The following is a 25,505-nucleotide window of genomic DNA, read 5'->3' on the forward strand; positions in this document are numbered from 1 at the left end:
GTAGACAGGATGTCCCGGGCCCGATCTATCTGACAAGCCAATCGAGCCCTCTGTCACCATAGAAGATGGTGTCTCCATCATGTCGATAGCCTGCACTATACGGCTAAACGACTGACGCCGCTAACCGCACGGCCACGAAGCCCACATAACCTGATATCTGCTCTTGATGTTTTGAACTTCGTTTTTACTTGCAAGATAACTATACTATGTAAAAACAATGTTTTTATGAAATGTTTGATGAACTGTTGAAGGGTTCTTCTCCAAACAATCGACTATTGCCAAGGCTATATAAAAACACTATTTAAATAAACTGTTTCACACATTCCAAGTATATTCTGTGAACTCAGTTTTGAATTTGCACTGACGATAAAATTTCATTTTCAGAGAAAAAACACGTTCTTTTTGTGAGCGAGTTGCTAATTCAAGGGAAAATTGCATACCTTAAGGCGTTTAATGTGGTGTATTCTGTAATTCACAACTTTCAACTCTAAAATTAACCGATTTATCAATAGGTTGTAAAATTTTTGAGATTTAATTCAGATTCAGTGACCCCAAATCTTTTGATTAGCATATCGCTTTATTTTACGAAACCTATCGCAGTAATTGATCAACTTTACCCCGGAATCAAAAACTCCACTTTTTGATTTCTAAAAAATATTTTTGTTATTATGATAACATTTCGTCAAAATTACGTTTGTATAATTCGATAAATATTCAACCAGTACAGGTTTTAAAAATATTTGGATGATAATACATGGATCCTACTAGGAATAATAGAACAGAATGGCATAAAAGTGATCAACTTCACCCCATTTTACGGTACTTTGGATTCACTTCGGCAGGACTCGTTTTTTTAAGCGAGTGAACTCATGTTTGGTCACATTATGCGTCGTTTTGAAATGCTCGAGAAACTATTTCGAAGTAAATTGTTGAAGTGCCCAGATAGTACTTTACCTCTACTGGAAAGGAACAACAAAAATTATTAGAATTTGAATGGACGACCGCCGATAAAGGAGAGAAGTTTTATCGCTCCGAGTGATATTACATACTGCAATTCTTTATTTCAAATGAAATAAAAAATAAAATAATTGTTCGATCATAGCAAATGACAATAAATCTGAAGTACGTTTTATTCATATCATGTGTTCATTTCAATACAAGTACAATTTTCTTATCAGAGCAAATTTATAACTATGCTTCTCACTGTATCCATAACAAGACTTACACTACTATGCATATTATAACTTTAATTTATACTTCTTTGCAACAAAATTTTATCATGAGCATAAAGCTAAATGTTTCTCTACTGTCGTGCACTTTATCATTATTTCCATAAGCTCCGGGTACTACAATCGAATTTAACAGCTAAAAGTTACGCTTCACAACAAGTCCACGTTTCTTGCACTAAACACTAAAGGCCGCAGGCAGCACAACTGTTCAGTAGGACTGTTATCCGAGAGCAAAAAGTTCCCCTTGCCAGGCAACTATTGATTGTTTTATGGTACAGTTATGTCACTTACTTTGCATGTTATTTGTTGAATTTCTTTCCTACTAATTGACACGATTTGGAGACAATTTCAAATATTCTGTTCATGTTCGGTGCCTTAAAGAGCTTGATAATAGAAGAGAAGAAGAGAAATATAATTTCCCGTCATTTCCGAATACATCTGCTATCTCGTTTTACCTTCAAACTCTACTTTGTCTTGTTACCTTTTTATAATGAGCAAAAACTCTCAAGATACCCGAGTTTTTCTGGATTCTAACGTTCTCAAGACCGTTCAGCAGCTCCCAGACCGTCTCTCCCGAGACCAAGTGACAGGATTGTCCTAGCAGATTCAAGAAGCCCAACTCCACTCCCCGTTAACTCTTAATACCGATCCCGCCGTGCTGAGTCTTATCAATCGCAACGCCTCCAAGGCCCTTTCGACCCATCCCGAAGGAGAAGGCATGCCAACTTCAGGGGAGGCAAGGCCTCAGGCTCTAGAAAAAGAGCAACGTGAGAAGGAAGCCGTTGCACGGAGAATGAGTGGTGTGGCTAGTCCATCGAAACCTACCAAGCGGGTGAGTGGGGAATTTGGGAAGTCAACCCCTCCAGCAACTCCGTCAGCAGTTCAACCCGAATCCCCCAGACCGCCCCCGATGGGTCCGTATATCTCATCCATCCTGTCTGAAGAGGCTCCCCCGCTCCCTCTTGAAGACCAAGAGTCATCGGGGGTTCCTCCGGTGGAGATCCCGGTAGGTGTCGATGATAACCTCGTTTATACTGACCTTTGTTTTGCTTCGTAACAGTGGTTAAGGAAGAATCTTGATACCCTCTACTGCTTTACCTATCAGGGCCACTTTTTCAACCCCTTCAGGGGAGTGCGCAATCTCAAAGACTACAATGAGATCATTATGCAAATGTCCCATGGCTGATCTCTATTCCCCTTGCTTACCAGCCTGTTTAAAACTTGCTCTCCCTCCACCAGCAACAGGCTGCTATCTCAGGTCCGGTCTATGGCCACTTTTTCTGATTTGCAGGCTCTTGATATCAGCCTGTCCCTCCTCGGAAGCATGATTGAACATGAGGAGATCGTACGTGTGCAAGAGTCTCGGGACCGAGCTGTCTCTCACCAAGCCGAGCTCCTGGAGACCATTACAGGTCAGCTCGGGCACTTGAACAGCTCTGTAAAAGGGTTCGTGGACACCTTCAGGGAAGCTCGAGAACACATGACCGATTTTATGCAAACCTAGATCAACGCCGCAGCTTTACCAGTCGATCCACCGAGTACTTCTGAAGGTATGGGAGGACGAAGAATTGCCCACCGGCTGGTTGGATGGCCTCATCCGCCCTATCTACAAGAAAGGGCACAGACTGGAGTGTGCCAATTACAGAGGAATTACCCTGCTGAATTCGGCGTACAAAATTCTGTCGCGCATCCTGTTTAACAGACTGAGACCGCTCGAGGAGTCCTTCGTCGGCGAATACCAAGCTGGTTTTCGTGAGGGCCGTTCGACAACGGACCAGATGTTTAGCTTGCGAATGATCCTAGACAAATTCCGGGAGTATAACTTGCAGACTCACCATCTGTTTATTGATTTCAAGGCGGCGTACGACTCAGTGAAAAGAAATGAGCTTTGGCAGATAATGTCTGAAAATGGTTTTCCGGCGAAACTAATTAGGCTGATACGTGCTACGCTGGATGGTTCGAAATCAAGTGTTCGGATCGCAGACGAGGTGTCAACCTCGTTCGTGACGTTAGACGGATTGAAGCAGGGAGACGCACTTTCGAATTTACTGTTCAACATTGCACTTGAGGGTGCTATTAGGAGATCTGGCGTGCAAAGAAATGGCACTATTATCACAAGGCCGCACATGCTCCTTGGCTTTGCGGACGATATAGACCTGATTGGAATCGATCGCAGGTCAGTGGAAGAGGCCTTCGTGCCTCTGAAGAGGTAGACAGCGAGGATAGGCCTGACCATCAATTCTACCAAGACGAAGTACATGGTTGCAGGTAGAGATAGAGTCAGGCATTGTGGTGTAAGTGCTGAGGTAGTGTTTGATGGGGATGTGTTTGAAGTTGTTGAAGAATTTGTTTACCTTGGAACACTTGTGACATGTGACAACGACGTTTCCCGCGAAGTGAAAAGACGTGTTGCGGCTGCGAATAGGGCCTTTTACGGACTACGTAACCAGCTTAGGTCCCGCAGCTTGCAAACCGAAACTAAATTCGCCCTGAAGCGTGGACGTTGAAAGAGTCAGACCGGAAAGCTCTCGGTGTTTTCGAGCGTAAAGTGCTGCAGACAATACTCGGTGGGAAACTCGAAAATGGTGTGTGGCGCAGACGCATGAATCACGAGTTGTATCAAGTGTACAAAGATGCGAATATTATCAATCGTGTAAAATACGGCAGACTTCAGTGGGCTGGTCACTTAGTGCGAATGTCGGAAGAAAGAATTGCGAAAATAATATTCAGCAGGGAACCAGGTAGAGGCTGGCGGCTTCGGGGAAGACCACGAATACGCTGGCTGTACGCAGTGGAAGAGGACCTGGCGACCCTAAACGTTCGGGGCAACTGGAGAAGTTTCGCCCAAGACCGACGAAGATGGAGCTCTACAATACGCCCGGCAATGGCGTGATGCTACGCTGTAGCCATCAAGGTATCAAGGTAGGTAGATCAACGCCGACATGAAAAAGCCCAAAAAGACCGTTAGAATCTATTCCCCTCCTCCCCCTCCTCCTGCGACTGAGTTTGTCATCCCCTTTGCTCCTTCTCCAATAAAAATCCTGTTTAACTCGGATGCTCAAGACGTGTACAATATAATTGTTCATTGAGATCAGTTCAAGGATGACTACCGTCAGCTAGCGCAAACCATCAGGAAGTACCCTAAGATCTACAAGCCTTTGATAAAGAGGCAGGAACCTGCTGAAATCCTACAACATTTACTCCTATCTCTACAAAAGGATCTCTCATCTGAATTTTTTGCTCTGAATTTGGCCTGATTTTAAAGTTGCTCGTTAATTAGAATTAGGAAAAAAAAATATCATTAGAAATGTAGAAAAAACTAAGAAGATGCTTTGCATCATTGTTCTTTTTCAATACCATAGTGCTGTACGAGAATCTTGACTTGTGCTCTTCTATTTGTAAAATCTTTAAAACACGCGGTCGAATATAAGAGATAAAAATTGTGGACGAATTTGTTTGCAAAAAGTGCATTTTCTTTGTATAAGAGGAATAAATATGAATTAAAATACGCTTCGCGATAATTTCCATGTATTTTACTGAATTCTTCGTTCATAATGGTGTGAAAATCTTATGTAAATGTGACTGTAAAGCTTTGTTAGCGCTGGTACGCTGTTTTACTCAAATTTTGATTCCGGTAGCAAATCATACCATGCTTTAACACCTTGCGCCGTTGCAATATCCGGATCACTCAAAATCAGTTTTTGCTGCGAAAAAGAGAAAATACATCAGTTAATTGTTCATCAGCACATGCTTCAAATGTATTCATACCATTCCGATGACTGGACTTCCGAAGAATCCTTTCTGAGTACAAACCGTGACTTCTAATTCTGAGTTGACCAGCTCGGCATTCGAAATGATGTACTCAAAAGTAGCGTCAAACACCGGATCACAGTTGTCCTTAACGACATTGGTTTTTCGCTTGGATTCTTTGGATCTACCAGGAAGTAAGTACAGTTTAACGTAGGGATCCGGAATATTAGACGGATCTTTCTGTGGGATGTTGCTAATTTTATGAACGATCACGAGCAATCGCTGTCGTTGAACGCTGAATGCAATCGTTAACTGGATCCGTCCAAGACCAGCTGATCCTGCGGAAGAAGTGGTACTCGGACTACGTCGCAAAAGTTCTGAGCCATTTTCACTCAAATTAGGACTTCTGGGTGGAGTAGCCATCATGACTGTATTTAGCGTAGACACAACGAACGGTTCTTCCTGAATGGTCATTTGGTCGGTAATACCCGAGGTCGTAGATTTGCGAGATTCCTGTCGCTTGATGGAACTGGCAACCACCTGTTCCGAAGTTGTTGAATCAGCTGCAGGCGGCGAAGGAGCAGCTCTGATGGAACTCGATCTCGATAAGGTACTATCGCCACCGTATCCCTCAGATGTAGACGTTTTATCGGAAGTAGCATCATCAACCGAGTCACGACTACGCTTCAAGACTCGAAGAGACAAAGACATGATGATCTTGGTTTCGGGGCCCGATTTCTGCAACTGGAACGGCTGAGACATCAGTTCCAGATTTTTTTTCTCCATCAGTGCGCTCAAAATGTAGACCAACGAGCCCAGCGTGTTACCAGTCTTCTGGTCGACCACCTTCAACTGCAAGGTATCGTTGTCCGGATTTCCAACCAAGAATGTGAACCCTTGCTCCCAAACAGGAGCATCGGTTCTCATCTGAACGCTAGTTTGTTCCGTTTTCTTTCCTACACTTAACACCAGATAAGGATCCGGTTGGCTTTGCTGACGTGCTTGCTGTTTGGAATCGAAAAAAAAAATGCTTTTAAGAACGGAAATAGCTTTTATTTTGCAAATGCATGCAAATTAAGATAGTTATAAAATAAAATGACAAGAAGACAAATTTGAAAGACAGAACGTTGGAAGGTCGAAAGACGAAAGATAAAGGTGCTTCATTGGAAATTCCTTCTTTGAAGCTACATTTTCGATCTTTCGCGGATGCATTTTTTCTTCTTTGATCTTTAATCCGTTCGACCTTTTATTTTATATTCTCTAGACCTTTTATTCCACAATTAAGAACTCTTATCACAAATCGACTTACCGGTAGATTTTTGGCCGAATCTATGAACACCGTCAGCAAGGCAGTGCTCATCGAAGTAACGCGCAGCAGTTGAGTTTCTTCCAGAGCAGCTTTCAGATCGTTCTTGTCGGCGCTCAATCTGAACCAGGTCAATCTCAGGTGAACCAAACCATGCTTGGCTTGCTCAAGTGTCAACCACTGAAAAACGTAAGTTTTGTTAACAAAGTATTCGACTCAAGTGCAATGCTTTACTCACAGTATCAATTTCTCCATTTTTGGTAACACTGCTGATCTCGACGGTGGCTCTGCGTGATGATTAATTGGAAATAGTGAAACACAAATTAGTCTGAGAAAGAGTACAAAAATTCTTGAATTGCATGCCTTTTTCGACTACACTGAGAGCATATAACAAGTAATGCACAACATATAAAGGAAACATAATTGAACATAATTCGTAAGCATCAAGCACTCCAAGCAGTTGCATCAAGTGGTCTGGTCATCAAATTGAGGTAAATCTCTACTTGAGGTGAATGATCTTCTAAACTATATCCTAAAGGGCCAATCCTAGTAGGGCCTACAAAACTATTATAACTATTGTATATGCGATAGAGATAGAAACATAATCTTGTTTGATCATAGTGACAGAAACGAACTCAGAGCAAGCCGAAAGAGTTATCTTGAAGAACAGCGTGAAGAAATCAAAACGGTTAATTGAGAGAAAGAGAGAAAAGGCAGTTCTGTTTCAAATAGTTACAATTCCTCCGAAAAATATTGATTTTATAAAAGCAGATAGAAATGGACTTAGCACTTGTCTTCGAACCTGCCTAGGGGGTCGTGGTCGCCAGTTCGGTCCCAGTCGAATAACTTTATGCCAATCAAGGTTTGATGAGAAACGTCAACACAAGCCTGCGAGATCGTGGAGTTGCGAGGGTCGTCGTTTGTTTTTTTTTTTTGGCAATGGGTTAAGTCAATTTAGAATCGCGATCATCGTCCAGATTGAGGTGAAATGTGTTTGCAATGATTGGTTGTTTTTATTGAAATGATCGGCAGTTTTGGTTAGTAGTACACGGACGCGTTGAAGAAAAAAGACAAGAAATGAGAAATAGATTTCCATTAACAATGATATTGATTGCTTAGGGTATGCCAAAGATGTCCTGTTTTTGTTTTTTGCATTTTGGTAGGTGCTGTGAGAATAGTGTTTAAGGATTTTTGCGTGAAGTTATGTACAGCAATTGGCTTGACGAACGTCCAACAACTCAGAAAGAGGAAGTGAAGTTACAACATATATTTGTTGATACCTTTTAAATCTTTTAAACCTGTGTTTGTTCCACTGAATTTACTTTTCTTTCAAATAAGACTTAAGCTATCTAATTACTACAATAGAAAATAATTAGGAGATGAAAACTTTAGTTTTCTAATCCTTTTTTATGAACTTTCTTACAAGCTATCCCTGTTGCAGATGCACAAGGATTCAAATAGTATATTCGTCGTCATAGCAACTTATGAATGTAGTGCAATATTGTAAGTTTTGAATAAAAATCTTCATACATTAGACAACCAATAAGCTGAACCAAATGTTAATTCATGATAGGTATAGAATAGTGATTATTAAAGCTAGATGATTAATTAGACAATCATTGTTGTTATCGTCCTTTGACACAGGGTTACAAATTTTCGAACCCAACATTGAAAAAGCAGTTTTCAGAGCACTTTTAAAAAACAATTAGGAATTCGTGATATTTTTGTCATTTATTATTATTATTATTCTCTGGTAGACCTATTGAAGAATTTTATTCAAAATATGTTTAATGTTTCGAATGGCATTAAATTTTGGCATTGAGCTAAAAAGCATTTCTCGCATAATCTGTGATAACGCCCTAAAAGCCATTGGTAACCACGTGTGTAGCTCGTTGTTTCTGAGCAAATGAATGTATAAACATCTAAACCAATACCACTGGCAGGAAGATAATGATCGTTTCTTCACCATAGAGTTGATAAAAAACGTATAAATCTTCGTTTTGTACCGGCCTTAAAAGTACGCCGCTCATCGTACCCTTCCAGCTTTGGCGACTTTCAGAATACTGGGTTCACCGTAGAGTTGCGCAAGCTCGTGGTTTGCCACATTCTTATCCTCCATACGCCGTGCTCACCTAGTCCGCCAAATGTCGTCCTAAGCACATGTCGTTCAAAAACTTTTAGCGCTTGCAGGTCCTGTTCGAGCATTGTCCACGTCTCATTCCCATAGAGGACTACCGGTCTAATCAGCGTCTTGTACATGGTACACTTAGCTTGACCGGGCCCTGGATCCGGTTTACCGGTTTCCAGTTAGCCCAAGGGAAGGTTGGTGGCGGGGATTTAATGCAGGGCTCTGTTGATCTCCTACAAAAACCCACAAGTCCGTACGCACATCTCCGTACAAGCGACCCGTACCGCTTTCAAAGTACTTTAGCCAATCGCCAACTGGCGTATTAGGATCCATGCCAGCGAGATCCTGATTATGGAAGACTGGCAGCATTAGAACATAGACACGACTATGGACCACGCTACAGAGCTGACAGCCGTGCTATTCTACATCCTTAGTAAAGATGGATGACACCTCTCTGAAACGGCGAGTGGTTAACCCACTGGTACGGTTGCCGCGTCCCGTAAAAACCTTGGCAGGCCTCCAAGTACGTTTTAAACCCGCCACCTTAGCTGGTGGAAGTAGGCTCAGTTGAACCTTTCCTGATTTGCGCCGATCTGACTCTGTACTTGGCATCACATAAGGGGCCGGGTCAACCACTACTTGCATACATCACCATGGGCGACTACTTACGACGAGCACAAAAATGGTGCATTTCCAAAACAATTCCGATACAATTGAGTTCAACACAGCAGTAGTCGAGAACGCAGGTGCGTTCCAGAAAAGCTGTAAGGTGCCACAATCGCCGGCGCATACCACGGAGAATCTACCGACGTATAGCAGTAGCTCGAAGAAATGGGACACACAAGGACTACAAGGAGGATTAGGGATTCAGAGTCCAGTGTACACACCGTACAACGCTGCTCAAGGAGGGCAAAAACCTGAAAACTCGAGGTTTACGGAGTTGAAGAATAAGGTCGATGAACTCATCCAGTTCGTCAAGGACCGGCGCAATGAGCATGCCGCGATCAAGAGCAAGCTGACGAGCATCAAATCCTCTGTCAACGCTGCCATGAACAAGCAGAAAGCTGAGCTTGCCGAACAGGCACTGAAAAGGGTTACCGAGCAAGCTTCGGCTGACAAGCTTAGGACCCCGAAGGTACGAGGTGACAAGAGGAAGTCCAAAAAAAAGCAGCGCACCAGGAAAAGGTGTACCGAAATAGGACGGAAACAATGACGGATGACAAATCGTCGTCAACGCCAAAGATAAAAAAGAAACAGAAAGCAAAGATGGAGAAGAAAAAGGTCGAGAAGAAGAAAACGAAGAGAAGCCCGCAGCGTGAGTGGTCGAAAGGAGTTGCCATATTTGATAAGGCAAACGACCAAACAACGTACGCAGATATTCTTCGAAAAGTTAAGAACAATACGAACCTGAAGGACTTAGTAGAAAACGTGGTTTGAACGTGACGCACCCAGAAAGGGGAGATGCTGTTTGAGCTGAAGAGTGACCCAGCGATCCCCTATCAGGAGCTCAAAATCTTTGGCAAACGAGGCTGACGTTAGAGCACTTTCAAGAAGCAGTTGTTGAGCAATGCAGCCTTGGAGAAGAGGCCATGGTTATCCGTCTGAGGAAGTCGTACGACGGCACAATGCCAGCGACGTTTTGGCAACCAGTTGATACGGTGAACAAACTGGTGGAGAAAGGCAAGATGAGAATTGGCTGATCGATACGCCCACTGAGACTCGTCACACGAGCCAATAGGCCACCAATGCGATGCTTCAAGTGCATGGACTTCGGACATCCGTCGGCAAGGTCCGGAGAGAACTGAACACGAAATTGGGAAAGGCTGCAAGAATCTGTCTGTTTTACACCTGCAGGTAAGTGAAGAATCAATGGTATGCAATGTTCAATCATGTACCACCTGTTTAAGACGATCCAACAAAAACATAACGCGTGTGTTGCGTTACGGCAATCTGACTCATGATATCATAAGTCCAAATCATAAGCTGAAAACACTCTGAAATCATGATATCATGAGTCATAATCTTGTTTTTGGATTCTGATTTCTACCCGTGCGATCGTATATCGACCCTATTCGATATAATCCGCAGAAACAAGGAGCTTATGCGAACGTCTGTTCAAATGTAACACAATGTCCTATTTTAGATCGACTGTAGCAAAGTTTCACAAAAATGTAAACTAATGGTGGCATAAGAATCACGAATTTGCCCTTTAATTGCAACAGAACTCTGACGAACGCTTCAATTTTCTTGGGTCCAAAATCTTGCAAACCTGTGTACAGTCAACTTTCCATAAATCGATATTGGCAGGACGCATTAGGGAGGTATCGAGTTACATAACACAAAACCAGTGCAACTGCGATCCAATGGGCAATCGAGGTAGCCATGAAAACCAACTTTTACTGTGGTTCTCACAAAAATACGAAATAGGAGAGTTGACTGTAATTTAAAATACATATGGTATATAGGTTTAGTAGTCTGGAACTGTTTTCTGAGGTCTTTGATGGTTTTTGATAATGAAGTTTCTTTGCAAGAAGGCAATTTATGAAGTTGTGTGGATAATGATGAAGGATCATTAAAAATGATGCAACAATTTTAAGACTAACTTGATCAAAGAAATCGCTACAATGTTAAACCATAAAAAACAAATGCTGCGTCATTTTTAACGATCCTTAGGTTTTCATTACAATCTGATGAATGTATTAGAGCCTCAATCCAACAATGATGGGCCAACGATTCAGTACAACACACAGTCACCTATTCTAAAATCTCAAACAACATTCATCGCGTATTTCTATGGGGTTTAAATTCTGGGAGAAAACGCATCCGCTTGAAAATCGTAGCATGAGCTTTAATAGCGGATGAATAAAGCAAGAAATGTCAACTAAGAACGAAAAGCAAACCCCATCACCACCTGCCAAGATAGTCGTCATTCTGAACTCCTGGGAAGCCAGGATCCCAATCCCAAAGGTTGAGTTCGATTTCCTGTCCTAACGTTGCGTTTACCTCAGCCTACAAAACCAAAAAAGTAGCCAAATCAATAATGATCAAATGATGATTCAATTTGAAACAGTTAGTAAATGTATAAAAGGACAACTACCTGTTGTTAAACTGTTAAATATGATAGGGATTTTGCTAAAATATACATTAAAACGCAACATCGGCACATGCATCATTGTTTGTATTAGACAAGGAATATGTTACATGGGATAAACAATGTTGCTCCTCAAATACTCAACATTATAATTAATAAGCACCCTACCTGAACAATAATGATAATACTTAGTACAGGTTATCTACATAATGAGAATGCTTCAGTTACCCTGCTATTAAATTTATGTAACATCACACAAATAAAGCCAAAAAGCAAACCGGCCACTTCCCGCAATTGTCAGAACCAAGACCAAAACATAGCTGAACACCAGCTCCTGATAAACTTAAGCAGTAATTTACCTACATATAATTACAAACTAAAAAACAATCTCACCTTCCCAGCAGTTCATCGTCGCCGCCGGCGTCTTTGTCGTTGAGAACTATCTGCAATTGTTGGCCGCTTTCCGCGTGGATAAACGCCTTTTTTGGTAATATGAGCAAGCAAGCATATCATCGATGTGGTGTTGTGTTGTCAAATTGAGAGAAGAAATGGTGTGTTGGATTGTTTTGATGATCGAGCGATACGCAGTGTCAAAAGGGAAGAGGGGTTTCACATGGCAAATAAGATAAGAATAAATAAAAGAAAAGAACTGGCAGTCGCAATCTTTAGCGAGCATCGCGAATAAATACCTTACATTATAAACTGAAAAATGAATGTAGCAGTAAATAACTCACAAACGCATCAGTCTTGGAAGTGGCTTTGTTCAAACCTCGATAATGTATAGACTTAAGTGCGATTTTCATTCTTTGTACATGGACTCGCTTTTTCAACAATTGATTGAAGTAACAAAGCAAAGAAACAATAGCAGCCAAACAACCAAAACTTACACGTTTTCTACTTCCGGTGCCATTACTATGTGTAATAAATGGTTCAAAAAACTAAAAACAAGAAAGATGAAAATAATAAGAAAGAAAGAAATTTGGATTTTAAAGTCTACCATGAATAACTCAAGTTTTTGTTGATGAAGTGAAGTTGTTTGTGAAAAATATTATTAATAGAAGAATTGTTGTTGAGATGTTCTGTGAGAAATTGTATCTAAGTGTAATTTTTGCAATTGATTCGTATCTATGTACATACTTAAACACAAAAAGGTCTAGCTTTACTCGGTAGCCTAGTAATACCGCTGATGTGGTTTAATCTTTAAGCCCCAACTTACCATAACACTACTAAATATGTATAAGAAATGTCCCTGTATTAATCTTAGCATGTCCTTCTTTTCATATAAGTCATGTACGTAGATCAGGCGAAATTATGTTGCACTAGAATGCATATAAATGAACGAAAAGTTTGTTATGCAACAATGGCACATTGAAAGTACATTCACAAAGCAAATGTTTATGCTCATCTGCAATTGCTTTAACAACACACGTGTCAAATATTTGGCCTTCTTAGGTCTTAATATAGACGAAATTCAATTATTGCTACGTGAACAAATCATAAAAACTTGCATTTCAGTCTTTTTAACCCTATCAGGTTTATTTTTTTATTAATACTGTATTAAATGATTATCCCTATCAAGTCGATTACCTGGAAAGTCCGAACCCCGAGAGTATTATTTAAGACTAACGTTGTAGTGAGGTCTTTCTCAGGGCTAGTAGCAGGTCTGTTTTGAAGACTTGCTCTATATTTGAATGCAAGTCTCTAAGAAGTCTCTATTTGTAATGGTAGATTTCTAGGGTATATTTTTTGATCAAAATGGTCTTTAAAGTTAATATTTTCCTTCTCCTTGCAGTGAATTCTGATACGAATATCTAACTAGGAATTCTCAAAGGAATTACTTCATAATCCTATTTGCTTCATAATCCTATTTGCTTCAGAAATTTTGCCATTAATTTAAGTTTCTCATCGATTTTTCTAGTCGTTATTCCAGCATATCTTACAAAGATTTTTAAAAGATTTCTTTCAAGCAAATCCCCAAGGGTCTTTGCAGAGTCTTTCAAGAAACTCGCTAAAGATTTTTCTATGAACCTCTACGAGAATTCTTCAAGAAGTTTCTATGCCGATTTTGTCAGCCACTTACAAATGAATTCTTTTGTGAATGTGTCTACGGTTTATCTGAGGAATTGCTCTGAAATTTTCCTATTGATTTTTCGTGTTCAATGTTTTTTAAGAAGTGACTCAAAAAATCCTGCCGGATTTTATCCAACGATTCAATTGATTACACTGCGGTACCCGTTTTTGTCTCAAGCATCAAAATACCGCTATTTACTGAATCTATTGCCGTTTTCAAAATCATAGCATGTCTAGTTTTTGAGATATTAACTGTTGAAAATGCATAATTTGACTATTTCATCCAATGCAAGTTTGCCGGCTTGTATGACTTTTTATTTGTTTAATTTGCCACAGAATTCAAATTTTATATGTATAACAATACTTATCATCAAAGTTTATAATACTTTTGATACTCAAAAGTTATTTTTTATGGTTTAGTGTTGCATATTGTCATATAAGAGAATTTTGTATGCATACTGCAAGTATGTTGAAAAAATCAATATTATCGTGCAATTTCAACCATATTATATTTGAAATGAGGTTTTAGTTATATTTTGCATCCTTGATGGATTAAATCACAAAAAAGTTTGATAAATCATACTTTAAATTTCATGTAAACATCAATGAAATCAGTGTTTTATACACTTTGACGACCAGTAGCTAAAAATTGTGACGTGCTGGAACAATTCTGAGAATGGCATCAGATTCAGTGATCCAAAATCTAATAGAGACACATAATTTGATTCTTGAGACACGAAAACAAATATCACTTTTGTTACGCTGTGTTAGTTTTCAATTATAATCTTAAAAAATAATTTTAACAAAACCTCCAAGACTTGGTCTGAAATAAGTGAGTTTTTAGATTCCCGCAAGAGTTCATTAGAATTTTCTGCAGAAGTTTTATCAGAAATTACCACAAGATATAAGGATTTTTTTTTCTAGAATTTCTCCAATAATATCTTAAAAATATCCTGGGCGTCCTTGGAAAAAATCCTGGATAAATTCTTTGAGAAATTCCTTGGGGAATTTATCAAATTCTGAAATAATCATAGCAGGAATCTCTGGACTAACTTCTACCCTTAAAGCAATTCTAAGTTAAAAACTTGGAGAAATTGAACGAAAATTCAGAAGGGAATCTTAATAAATCAGAAAATATGCCCTTTGGAGGATTTTCTAAAGAAATTCATGGAAGATTCACTAATATATTTTTTGAGGTCATCCTCAAAAATAACATAGGTATAATTTTTGTAGGTATCTTGAACTAATTTCATGGAAAAAATTCTAAAAGGCCGATATAGAATCAGTACCGTTAAACGGGGTAACTTGCAAAACTTTCCAACTCCAAAACTATATGGATGAAAAATTTAAAAATTCAGATGAACTAAACACCAATTTGGCATCCTAATTGCCATGTAAAGAATACCACGCGGTATTTATTTTATCATAATTTGGTTTCCTGCAATTTCGAGGGACTAAATATTATTTTTTCATGCTTTCCCTGATGTAGGTAGCCTTCAAGACGTCCATCAAAAAAACCGCTCCATACAGGATGTCCGCAAATTATCCGAACAATGAAATATAACTTTTTTAATTTATAATAATTTTAAAATGATTGCTTCGTACTGGCATTTAAAATTAGATTTTTTTGGAGTTGTAATTATAGACGGCCGCTAGCCACTTTAGATATATTTTCTCCCTAAATTCTAAAAGTGGGTCATGCGAATGTCCTAATGAAGTAATACAATATCTACAAGATCTTGGCTTCAAGATAGGCTGGAAGTAGAAAATTATTTGGTTCAAATTCAGTGATTTCGAGAGACTTTTATCTTTCATCATAATTTTGAAAATCACCGTTCGCTTAGACCACTCACAACGTTCTGCTTGATTTTACAAATAATTGACATCAGAATGTAGGAATGCTCAATTTGTTCATCCTGGTTGCATAAAGGTATGCTTTCAAAATGTGTACGAATAATAAGCGGACACCCTGTATATGATGAAAAATAACATCTTTTCCTATACACTTCTGAACAGTTATTCTTATTATTTCTTTTGTATGTTCGATACCACGATGGACAAGATTCATGAAAACAAATGTTTTAAGACACTGGTAAAAAATAACTGAGATATCATGTAAAAAATCAAGCCGGAACTGGTGGACAGTATACGTAAGACCAAACTTGTATTTAGTTCACACTTCTTTCAAATGTGCAATATATTGGGAACTGTCCGGTACTAGAAGATTTATAGAAAAATGTCTGGCCAGATTTACTAAAAAAAATCACGAAAACTTTGAACTCCTGATCTCTTTTTTGGATTTTTTTTATTTCTTTTTGGTACCAGTTCGGGAAGTAAAACCAGTAGCCCTTAGTTGAACTATCATAGGGCTGAGAATTTCGTTACAAAAGAAACCTAAGAACAAGATTATTTTCGGATATGCATGATCCTTAAACTTGTTTTGCAGCACAGTATAAAAGTTTTGCAGTTATAACAGCAACGCTCAGAAGCAAAGTCGGAAAACCTGCCTCATGTAGCATTCAACGTGATGCCGTTACAATAGATGAATAGCCTCAGTGTACATCACATTTAAATTTAAATATTTTTATCTGTGTGGGTCATTCAAACTGTTTCAGAATTAAAAACGCAACTGTCGTCGTAACAGCAGCTTTTTGCTGTAAAAGTTGCAATGCTGCGTGTTATGTAAATAGAGTTCTGTTAAAATTCTCGTTGTTTTAAGTGATAATATAAAGGTCCTATGATGGTTTATATGAAGAAATAAAGCTAATACCGTTTTGATTCGAGATCCGAACACCTAAGCACCTGGACGTTCTCCGATCAGGCTGAAATTTTCAGGGATTGTTCTGAAGAAGATGTTTTGCAAAATTTTAGATTTTTATATTGGGGGTAAGTGGAACAAAATGACCCCCAATGATTTCATGTCACAAAACATGCAAAATTACAAAAGCTTATATAACTATAGTGGAGCCCAGATAGCCGTAGCGGTAAACGCGCAGTTATTCAGCAAGTCCAAGCCGAGGGTCGTGGGTTCGAATCCCACCGGTCGAGGATCTTTTCGGGTTGGAAATGTTCTCGACTTCCCAGGGCATAAAGTATCATCGTACCTGTCACACGATATACGCATGCAAAAATGGTCATTGGCATAGTAAGTTGTCAGTTAATAACTGTGGAAGTGCTCATAAGAACACTAAGCTGAAAAGCAGGCTCTGTCCCAGTGGGAACGTAACGCCAGAAAAAAGAAAAAAGAAAGAAGAACTATAGTATAAGTGCACGTATTATGTTGAAATTTGGCATGAGTACTCTATGTGATATAAACTTTAAGATAAGCATGGTATATGGATGTTGTAAGTGCTTCAAGTCGAAAAAAACAAGTTTTTCATAAAAAATGTTGGTGATTTTCAAATCGACTTTTTCACTGCCAACCCAACTAGGTCAAAAACTAAATATGACGCTTTGTAGGGCAACTCATGGGCTTTAGAGGTGTAATCCAAAACCGCCGTTTTAAAAATTCTCGGAAAAAAAATTGGGGGTACTGTTTGAGGTTGAGCCAGTTTGCGAGTACCGCAACCCCTTGCCAAGAGAGGTTGTATTGATGTTCTCTGATCGAGCTTAAATTTACAGAATTTGTTTTCCTATAGAAAAGAAGATACTAAGTCAAATTTCAGATTTCTATATTAGGGGGAAGCAGTAAAAACTAACCCTTATGAAAAAATGTAAAAAACTACAAAAACAATAAAAACTGCAATAGCTAAAGCGAAAATGCACGGATTTGTATGAAATTTGGCGTGTTTAATCTACGTTATATTGTTACCTTACCGTACAGTAAAAATGGTTAAAATAGATGTGGGACTGTAGGGTAATCAAAGATGTGAAGCAAGTTAACGTGCAAATTGAACGGTGCGGGCGGCTGGCTATCTAACGCTCCAAACGCTGCTTGACGAATGGGTGGTTGCGTAACAGTGGCTGCACCACAAAACGGATGGGGGAAAACGCAGCATCAGCCTCCTGACACCAGAGAATTTGTTTATATATAGAGAAGCACGGATTCTGAAACCAAAGGTTCCAATTGAACCGTCAAACGTGGTTCCAATCGAGCAAATTCAATGAAACTCAAAGAGATGTATCGCAAAAAAGACGATGGATGTGTGTTAGTGAAAAGCGATACGAAAGTGACGTCATTGATAAGCTTGGTTTCTCATGGCGACTGATAGGATGATACGCACACTAAAATATGGTTTGAATGACTACAATTATTGATAGTCATTGCAAATATTGTTTATAAACAAAGTCAAAATCCTCTCCGCGTTTCTCTAGTATAATCATATTCTCTGCCTAACACCGCCCGTACAGCCCCATTGGAAAATAACGAGCAAACATCTCTGGTTCCCACTGGGAAGTGGTTCCCACTGACAGCTCAATGTTTGTAAAGAAATAGTCGTTTAAGGACTAACAATCGAGCAAGGTGAAAACTTTTTTGCCGATAAATTTATGTTCTCACAACAACAGTTTTATTAGCACAAACAAACAGTTGCAAACTATCCGTATGCAGTACAGTAAGTTAATTCGAGTTGCAATGGTTAGCGTGCAACATATTTAAATATCGGAGAAAAAATTCCCTAATATGATTACGCCAATGTACATTGTTGTTCTTGAGTTTGATGCTGACCTCGAAAACATGGCTGCCTGGCACCGGGCTGCGCAGCATCGACCCGGGGAGAATGTATGTGTTGGGGCTGATATGATGCGATGAAGCTGAGAGGCGGCAGTGTAGAAGAGACTCCCACCCTGAAAAGATGTCCGATTTAGAGAATTTGACCGAATCTTGTCTCGTGGCGTCAATTACCTGCGACATCAGCCCTTAGTTTCCAAGCAAGTGGTGTATTGTGGAACTTCGGCCAACCACCTACCGGGTTCGCCAACCTATAAGCTGAACCGAAATCAGTTTTGGTAGTAACTCCCGCTCAGTAACCGAAGAGATTTCCTGGTGACGTCCAGGGAGCACGTGGCTCTAACCCCAGCAGCGAAGTTCCAAGCCCTGTCCTTGAGGCCCATCAGTCCAGACACCGTCATCGTCTGGCCCGCCGGCCAGCCCCTTGACTCCGGCTATTGTCGACACCCGCATATAGATCGGTGACCAGAGACTGCTTCGAACGCCTTTCACGAACACCCTAAACTGTCCGCCAGCGGAGACGATCCTGCTAGTTACCGCATGAAGCAACCGTGTTGAAGATACCCCATCGCATCCGCTTTCCTCGGGACGTCCGCAACATAGAGCCCTCCAACGTCGAGTAAACGTGGGGGAACCCCCGCCGCCGTAGACGTCGCCCAGCACCGAAGGTTATCAATAAATTGAAGTAAGTGAGAATTCATTCCATTTCTGTAGGACTCCCACATTCGAAACTCTCCCCTACTGAACACGCCCTGGGACCCGGGAGACAGAAGACGGCCTTTGGTGCCCACCCCGGAAGCGGCCGTTGGCTCAAGACCAGCTGCTTGGGGCTTAGGCCAGTCCTCTTCTGAGACTGAGCATTTCTCCCGGGGTCAACTCGTTTCAATATAAACTTCGAAATGAACATGGTATTTGGACTTAAAAAATGAGTCAAATCGAGATAAACCTGTTTATTTTTATGAAATTAGTTTTTTTTTTCAAATCGATATTTTTTGTTAACCGAACTAGGTCGAGAAACTAAATATAAAGTTTTTTTTATTACACCTAAAATGAAAGCCCATGAGTTGTCCTACATATTTAGCCATATTTAGTTTTTGACCTAGTTCGGTTGGCAAGAAAAAAGGTGATTTGAAAATCACCAAAATTTTTATGAAAAACTTGTTAATGGCATAATTATTCGTGCAATAATTGGCAATTTACCCTACATCAGTTTTTGTGGGTGGTAGGGCATTTGGCATAAAGTCGTTGGGCATAAAATCGTTTGGCATAATGGTCATTTGGCATAAAGTCGTTTGGCATAATGACCGTTTGGCATATTGAGTCTGAAACCAAGAATTTCTCAAGATGATATTGTTTTTACGTTTCTATTGAATCTTTCAGATGATATTAGGCATGTTTTGGAGCCAATTGATTCAAAATGACACTTTATTCAACAATCATATGTTCTTGAATAAACTAAAGCATATTAGGAAAGTTATTGCCAATAGTATTTTATTTTTTATCCAGACATTACCCTTCTTTTAAATATTAATTCTTCTTTTGAGCTTCGCTATTGGAATAATGCATTGCTATTGCACTGAAGATTTTGATATATTTAGCACAAATTTAGCCTTCTTTTGAACATTGAAGTTGTTTTTTATTTTCTAAATATGATGTAATCCTAATTATAGATAAAAAGACCGTTGATTTATAATTTAAATAAATTTCACCTTCTTTTACACATAGGCTGTACTTTGGAGCTTTATTTTTTAGATATTTTTTTTGTTTCCAACTGTCAAAAGGGCGGCAATCGATAACATTGATATGCTCAAATTATTAGCAAAAAGAGAAATCTATTACTGCAGTTACTTCTATGGGTTATGCTATTTTTCCCCGAATGTCGTTTCCCTGACGGCCAGTTCCCTGAATATTTCGTTTCCCCGATTAGCCCACTTCCCTGAAAAGTTTTTGGCACTCATAATTGTCGTAACTTTATACATTTCAGGGTGGTGAACGAACCAACAGTCTAATATGCACCCTTCTTTATTTAATTGGAGGTTCTTTCGAGTTTTACCATCCTCAGCATTTTTGCCTACATGTGTATAGCCGAGAATACCAGAATACCTCCTTCTTTTGATTGCCTATCGTTCTTTCTCGTTCACTATCCAGCCACTGAAGACTTCAGGGTGTCCGCAAATTATCCGTACAAACTTTGAAGACTTGGCTCTATACAATCGAGCATAATAAATTCAATATTCTTGCATGGTTTTAAACATTGGCTTATTATATTCTTAAGAAATAAGTTTGACACATTTCCGATTTCAAATAATTGCAAAACCAATCCAAATGTATTGAGGTGTCTTAAAGGGAGCTGTATTCCAAGCTTTATGACGGAAGAGAAATGTCCATAGAACTCACTGGATTTGAACCATACAATTTTCTATTTCCAGTTTAACTTGAAGCCACTAACCTGTAGATTACTTCAAATAATAATAGGAAATTTGGAATCATCTCTGTTAGGTTCTAGGGATAACACATCCCCAGTATGACTAGCGGCCCTCAGGAAAAACGTCTCCGAAAAATTTGAATTTGCCTATCTCAGTGACAAGCAATCATTTCGAAATTTTTTAAAGTTTTATTTTGTGTTAACATATAGATGTATTATAAAAGGTATTTTGGACATTGATTTTTCATTGTTTTCAATGTGAGATCATCTTTCCAATATGTTGCTGTTCGGATAATTTGCGGACACCCTGTATTATAGAACCTATTTAAACTGCTCCGGGGAACTGGCATTCGGGGAACCGATGATTCTGAACGCATTTTTTATGTCTTTTGGTTATAATAGGCCGCAATAATTGTTGGCGTCCAATCTTCTATTGGTTTAATCATAAATTTTGACTTCTTTTGAAAATAGGCTGTTCTTGATATTTATACTGTTTTAAATTTTATTATTTATTAAAGCTATCCATTAACCATTTTAATATTTTGCTGTTTTATCAATTCTTGCAAGACGTGCTGTAAGAATAATAATTACGTTAAAACCTGCCAATATTCAACATATTTTCTTGCAAACACATGATCTCCTTTCGAGGTATGTTGGAAAAAAAAATCAATCACGTACACTTCCAAAATTAAAATTTACATTGAGTCGTTAAAACGTTTAACTACATTATTTTCTTTTAAAAATGTATTGTTCGTTTGAGTTATGCAGTGGGAAGATTTTTTGCGTTAGAGCCTTAAAAATTTTAAACGAAAAATAATCTGCTCTCGTAAATATGTTATTTTTGCATTATGCTACAATATTAGATCTTTAGATTACAGCTTTTAATATTTTGCATATAATTTTCCCTTCTTTTATCAAGTAATTTTCATCAAGTGTTACATCCAAACTGGGACAGAGCTTGATTTGCAGTGAAATATTCTATGAGCGTTCCCTTTATCAATTACTGCGAACTTTCTTTACCAATTTAATATATCCAAATATGTATATAAGAGTGGTTCAAAAAATCGTTTTTGCTCCACACCGCTCATTCGATTTTAGACCAAATTCTGAGTGTTCTCCCAAAATTTGAGCTCATTTGGATGAAAACTGAGACTGCACAAGCACTTTAAAGTTTGTATGGGAATTACTATGGGAAAAGCAAGCAATTCAATTAATCGGTCATAGTGTTTGCCCATGTGCTCTTGGGGATTAGACTAATGTTAGTTTTGTGAGATACAATAATCAGCTACAACTTTGCCGAAAACCGTTTTTAAATCAGACGCCTCGGTAAATTAAAATATTAATTCTTCTTTTAAGTTACGCTATTGGAATAAATTTTTGCACTGAAGATTTTGATATACTTAGCACAAATTTACCCTTCTTTCAAACATTGGATGTTCTTTCTTAATATGATGTTACCATAATTATAAGTATAAAAACTGTTGATTTAAAATTGAAATAAATTTTACCTTCTCTTATAGGCTGTTCTTGGGGCTATATATTTTAGACATTGTTATTATGCCGCAATATTTTTTGGCGTTTAATCTTCTGTTGTTTTAATAATAAATTTTATTTAATAGGATATTCTTTATATTTATACTGTTACCATGCACCCCCTCTTATTTGAACGGTACCTCATGCAAATCATCGGGGTTCATTTTAAATATGAACTTGTAGTCACCCTAGAACTTTGTTTCTGGTTAACTCTTTCACAGTTTTGTTTTGATTCTGAGTTCCTTTCCACAGCGTTCCATTTCACTTTACTCCGTTCCATGAGCTAAATGACATTTGAACATTTTTTAGTCTGAGAAAATTAGCGGGGTACAAATTAAAAAGTGTTCAGATTAAATGTGGTTAAACCAACGGGGGTACCCTGTATAAGATAAAATTAAGTAAAGCTAAATGTTAAACATTCTTACATTTTGCTGTTTTATCAGTTCTTGCAAGCGGTGCTGTTAAAATTATCATTACTTTAGAACCTGCCAATATTTGAACATATTTTTTTTACAAACACGTGGTCCCTTTCGAGATATGCTGGATACAATAATATTTCAATCACAAATTTTCCCTTCTTTCGTTAATAGACGATGGTTTTACTTTACACTTCCAAGATTAAAATCAATTATGACTCGTTCAAAAATTTTGCCACACATATATTTTTTTTTTTAATTGTGTTGTTTATTCGAGTTATGCTGTGAGAAGATTTTGTTTAGCTAAGGTGATTTTAAAACTAAGCCAAACTTTGAATTTTCAAGTGCACAAGTCTGGAGAATCTGACAACAGTTCGCGTTGAAAATCAATCAAATTACTTGCTTGCTGATGGTGGCCAGTGGGACAAATTTTCAACGCGGAGCACTGTTTGGTTCTCAAGACATGTACTCTTGAAAATTTGAGGTGTGGCTTCATTCTATAATCACCTTAAACCTTAAACATTTTGAAAGAAAAATAATCTGCTCTCCTATATGGGCTATTTTTGCATTATGCTGCAATAATAGATCTTTGGATTAGAGCTTTCCGTATCAAGTGTTACGCCCCAACTGGGATAGAGCTTGATCCGCAACAAAACTCTATGTTTTGGGATGTAAAGCTAATTATTATTCTGAAATGAACTTTTGCCAGACCCGTCACGACGTTATGCTCTCACAACAATTTTCGACATCCATAGCTTGGCAAATCTCTGAACAAACACCACGCTTGATGAGTATATACATACCATTTTTGCTATGGACTCGATGTTGTTGATCTCGGTAAAAGCTTCCAAACATGCCGATATTCATTCTAAATCACTCATTATGCCAAACGACCATTATGAAATAATGAACATTAGGCCAAACGGCCATTATGCCAAACGACTTTATACCAAATGGGGAACATTCCACAAATTTTGCATGTTTTGTGACATGAAAATCATTGGGGGTTATTTTGTCCCACTTCCTCCTAAAATAAAAATCTATAATTTTGCAAAACATCTTCTTTTACATGATAGAACAAACCCTGATAATTTCAGCCGGCTCGAAGAACATCGATACAAGATGGGATTGCGGCTCTCGCGAACTGGCTCTTAATTATTTTCTTATACCACTACAAACAAATATGATAACACGCAGCATGTTGACTCCAATTACAGGTCGGACTCGACTATCCGGAGTATGTTTTTTGATATCCTTGTTTTTCAGTTTTTATGCATAAATTTGAGATAATTTATGATTGCAATATACAATATGAATAGTTTTGCAGTTTTGGACGTACTCTAGGTAGGAAGAGGGGGATTTGGGAAGGATTTTTTTTTTCTTTCTTTATTATTGAGACTTTCAGCCCTAGGCTGGTTCATCTCATAAGGATTTTTTGTGTATGCTGGTCAAAACATTTTTTTTCTCAAGACCCCTTATGTTCATAGAATTAATTTATGACTACGCCACTGAATCATATAATAAACAACGAAAAATGATAATATGTAAGTTCTTTTATCGCAGATTTTAAAGGCCTTAGTAAAACTGCAGTAGATTTTGAAGAGGAGAACGATAAATCTTTGAAAAAAAAAACACACCGCAGTTTTGTTTGTGAAACAAAAAAGCTGTTTTCTTTTATTTGTCATTTATTACAAAAAAAAAACAGCCTATTCATTTTTGAGATTTTCTCCAATTTCAATAGGACCTTTAAACTATGATGATAACTTTAGCCATGGACAGAAATCAAAAATGAATAAACAAAAGAAGATTTAATAAGATAAAAATCTTCCATAAGTGACGTAACATTTCAAGGAAGAGAAAATAGCATTTTATTTAGTCACGAACCGTGTATTGGCTATGAGCAATTTAGCTACGGGGGTTGTCGAAAATAAGCCAAAAAATGTAACGTCATTTATTGATGATCCATATATGAATCAAGCTGATTTGGTGAATAAAATTATATTTTTGTACGATCAATTACAAGCTGCCTGACATGATGCTCGATTGCCAGCCTAACGATAGCCATGTGAGTTATTTCGCCAAAACCATAGTCTGAATCAACACGCCTGAAATAACAACTAAAACGGGAAATCAACAGAACGGCACATCTAATCGTTGCATGCAAGCCAACCACAAATTTTCCAATCTTTACACTCTGGATTTTTCCCACGAGAACACCAGATAAAATCTAGTTCGGAATGGTTAGTTCAGGGCATGGTGTTAATTAGTCTCAAATGACCGTTGTTTATTCGCGGAATAATGGATTCAACGGATTTATTTCACTCTACTTCTGTTCTAGTGTGGGTGTGCAGATGTGTAAGTATGTGAACCGAACAACCGGTAGGGTAGAATGCTATGTTGGTAGTGAAAAAAAAAACTCCAAACTCAAAACGGAATGACCTAGCTAAGCTACTTACCTCGCACCAGTAGTCCCATTTGGGATTGACCGTGTTGTCGATGGTCTGCGTGCGGAACTGTTGAGCACCAACGGACACTATGGCATACGGGTCGGACTTGCCCTTGCCCAAAACACTGATGTCCTTTTTCATCAGATCCTTCGCCTCGACGACATGAATTCGGAGAACACCCTGAGAGGAAATTCCAAAATCAGGTGAAAGTCTGGCTGATGAGCGACACATTAATTATACACGGTGGGTCTGGAACTGTTAATAACGAAAAAAATGACCACCCAACATTCGAAAGATATAATATTGAAAGTCATCGTGATTTGAAAATGTTTGGCTATTTTGAAGGGATATTTATTGGCTTAATGTATTCCCTAAAAGTGCGCCATTATACAACCAAATAATAGTCAGGTTTGCGTTAGGAATTTAAAAGATCCAAGTATC

At 38.5% G+C, this 25,505-nt stretch overlaps 1 protein-coding gene across 12 annotated transcripts in view; it reads right to left on the minus strand.

The window, feature by feature from the left end:
* Positions 1–1,091: 1,091 nt before the first annotated feature.
* Positions 1,092–25,505, minus strand: part of LOC5571584 (extended synaptotagmin-2) — a 62,301-nt gene continuing 37,887 nt past the window's right edge. For 9 of the 12 annotated variants that reach the window (XM_021850680.1, XM_021850676.1, XM_021850675.1 and 6 more), the window contains 7 exons: positions 25,074–25,244; positions 12,392–12,442; positions 11,325–11,422; positions 6,524–6,572; positions 6,289–6,465; positions 4,998–5,984; positions 4,489–4,933 (listed from right to left, as the gene is read on the minus strand). In XM_021850680.1, the coding sequence (XP_021706372.1) occupies positions 4,844–4,933; positions 4,998–5,984; positions 6,289–6,465; positions 6,524–6,572; positions 11,325–11,422; positions 12,392–12,442; positions 25,074–25,244 (1,623 nt within the window). In that variant the 3' untranslated portion in view covers positions 4,489–4,843. Of the gene's footprint in view, positions 4,934–4,997; positions 5,985–6,288; positions 6,466–6,523; positions 6,573–7,087; positions 7,174–11,324; positions 11,423–11,897; positions 11,984–12,391; positions 12,443–25,073; positions 25,245–25,505 lie in introns of all 12 variants that reach the window. The other 3 variants (XM_001659742.2, XM_021850679.1, XM_021850678.1) reach the window with 3 other exon arrangements.

The sequence above is a fragment of the Aedes aegypti genome, chromosome 3 (assembly GCF_002204515.2).
Source record: "Aedes aegypti strain LVP_AGWG chromosome 3, AaegL5.0 Primary Assembly, whole genome shotgun sequence".
NCBI classification, from domain to species: Eukaryota; Metazoa; Arthropoda; class Insecta; order Diptera; family Culicidae; genus Aedes; species Aedes aegypti.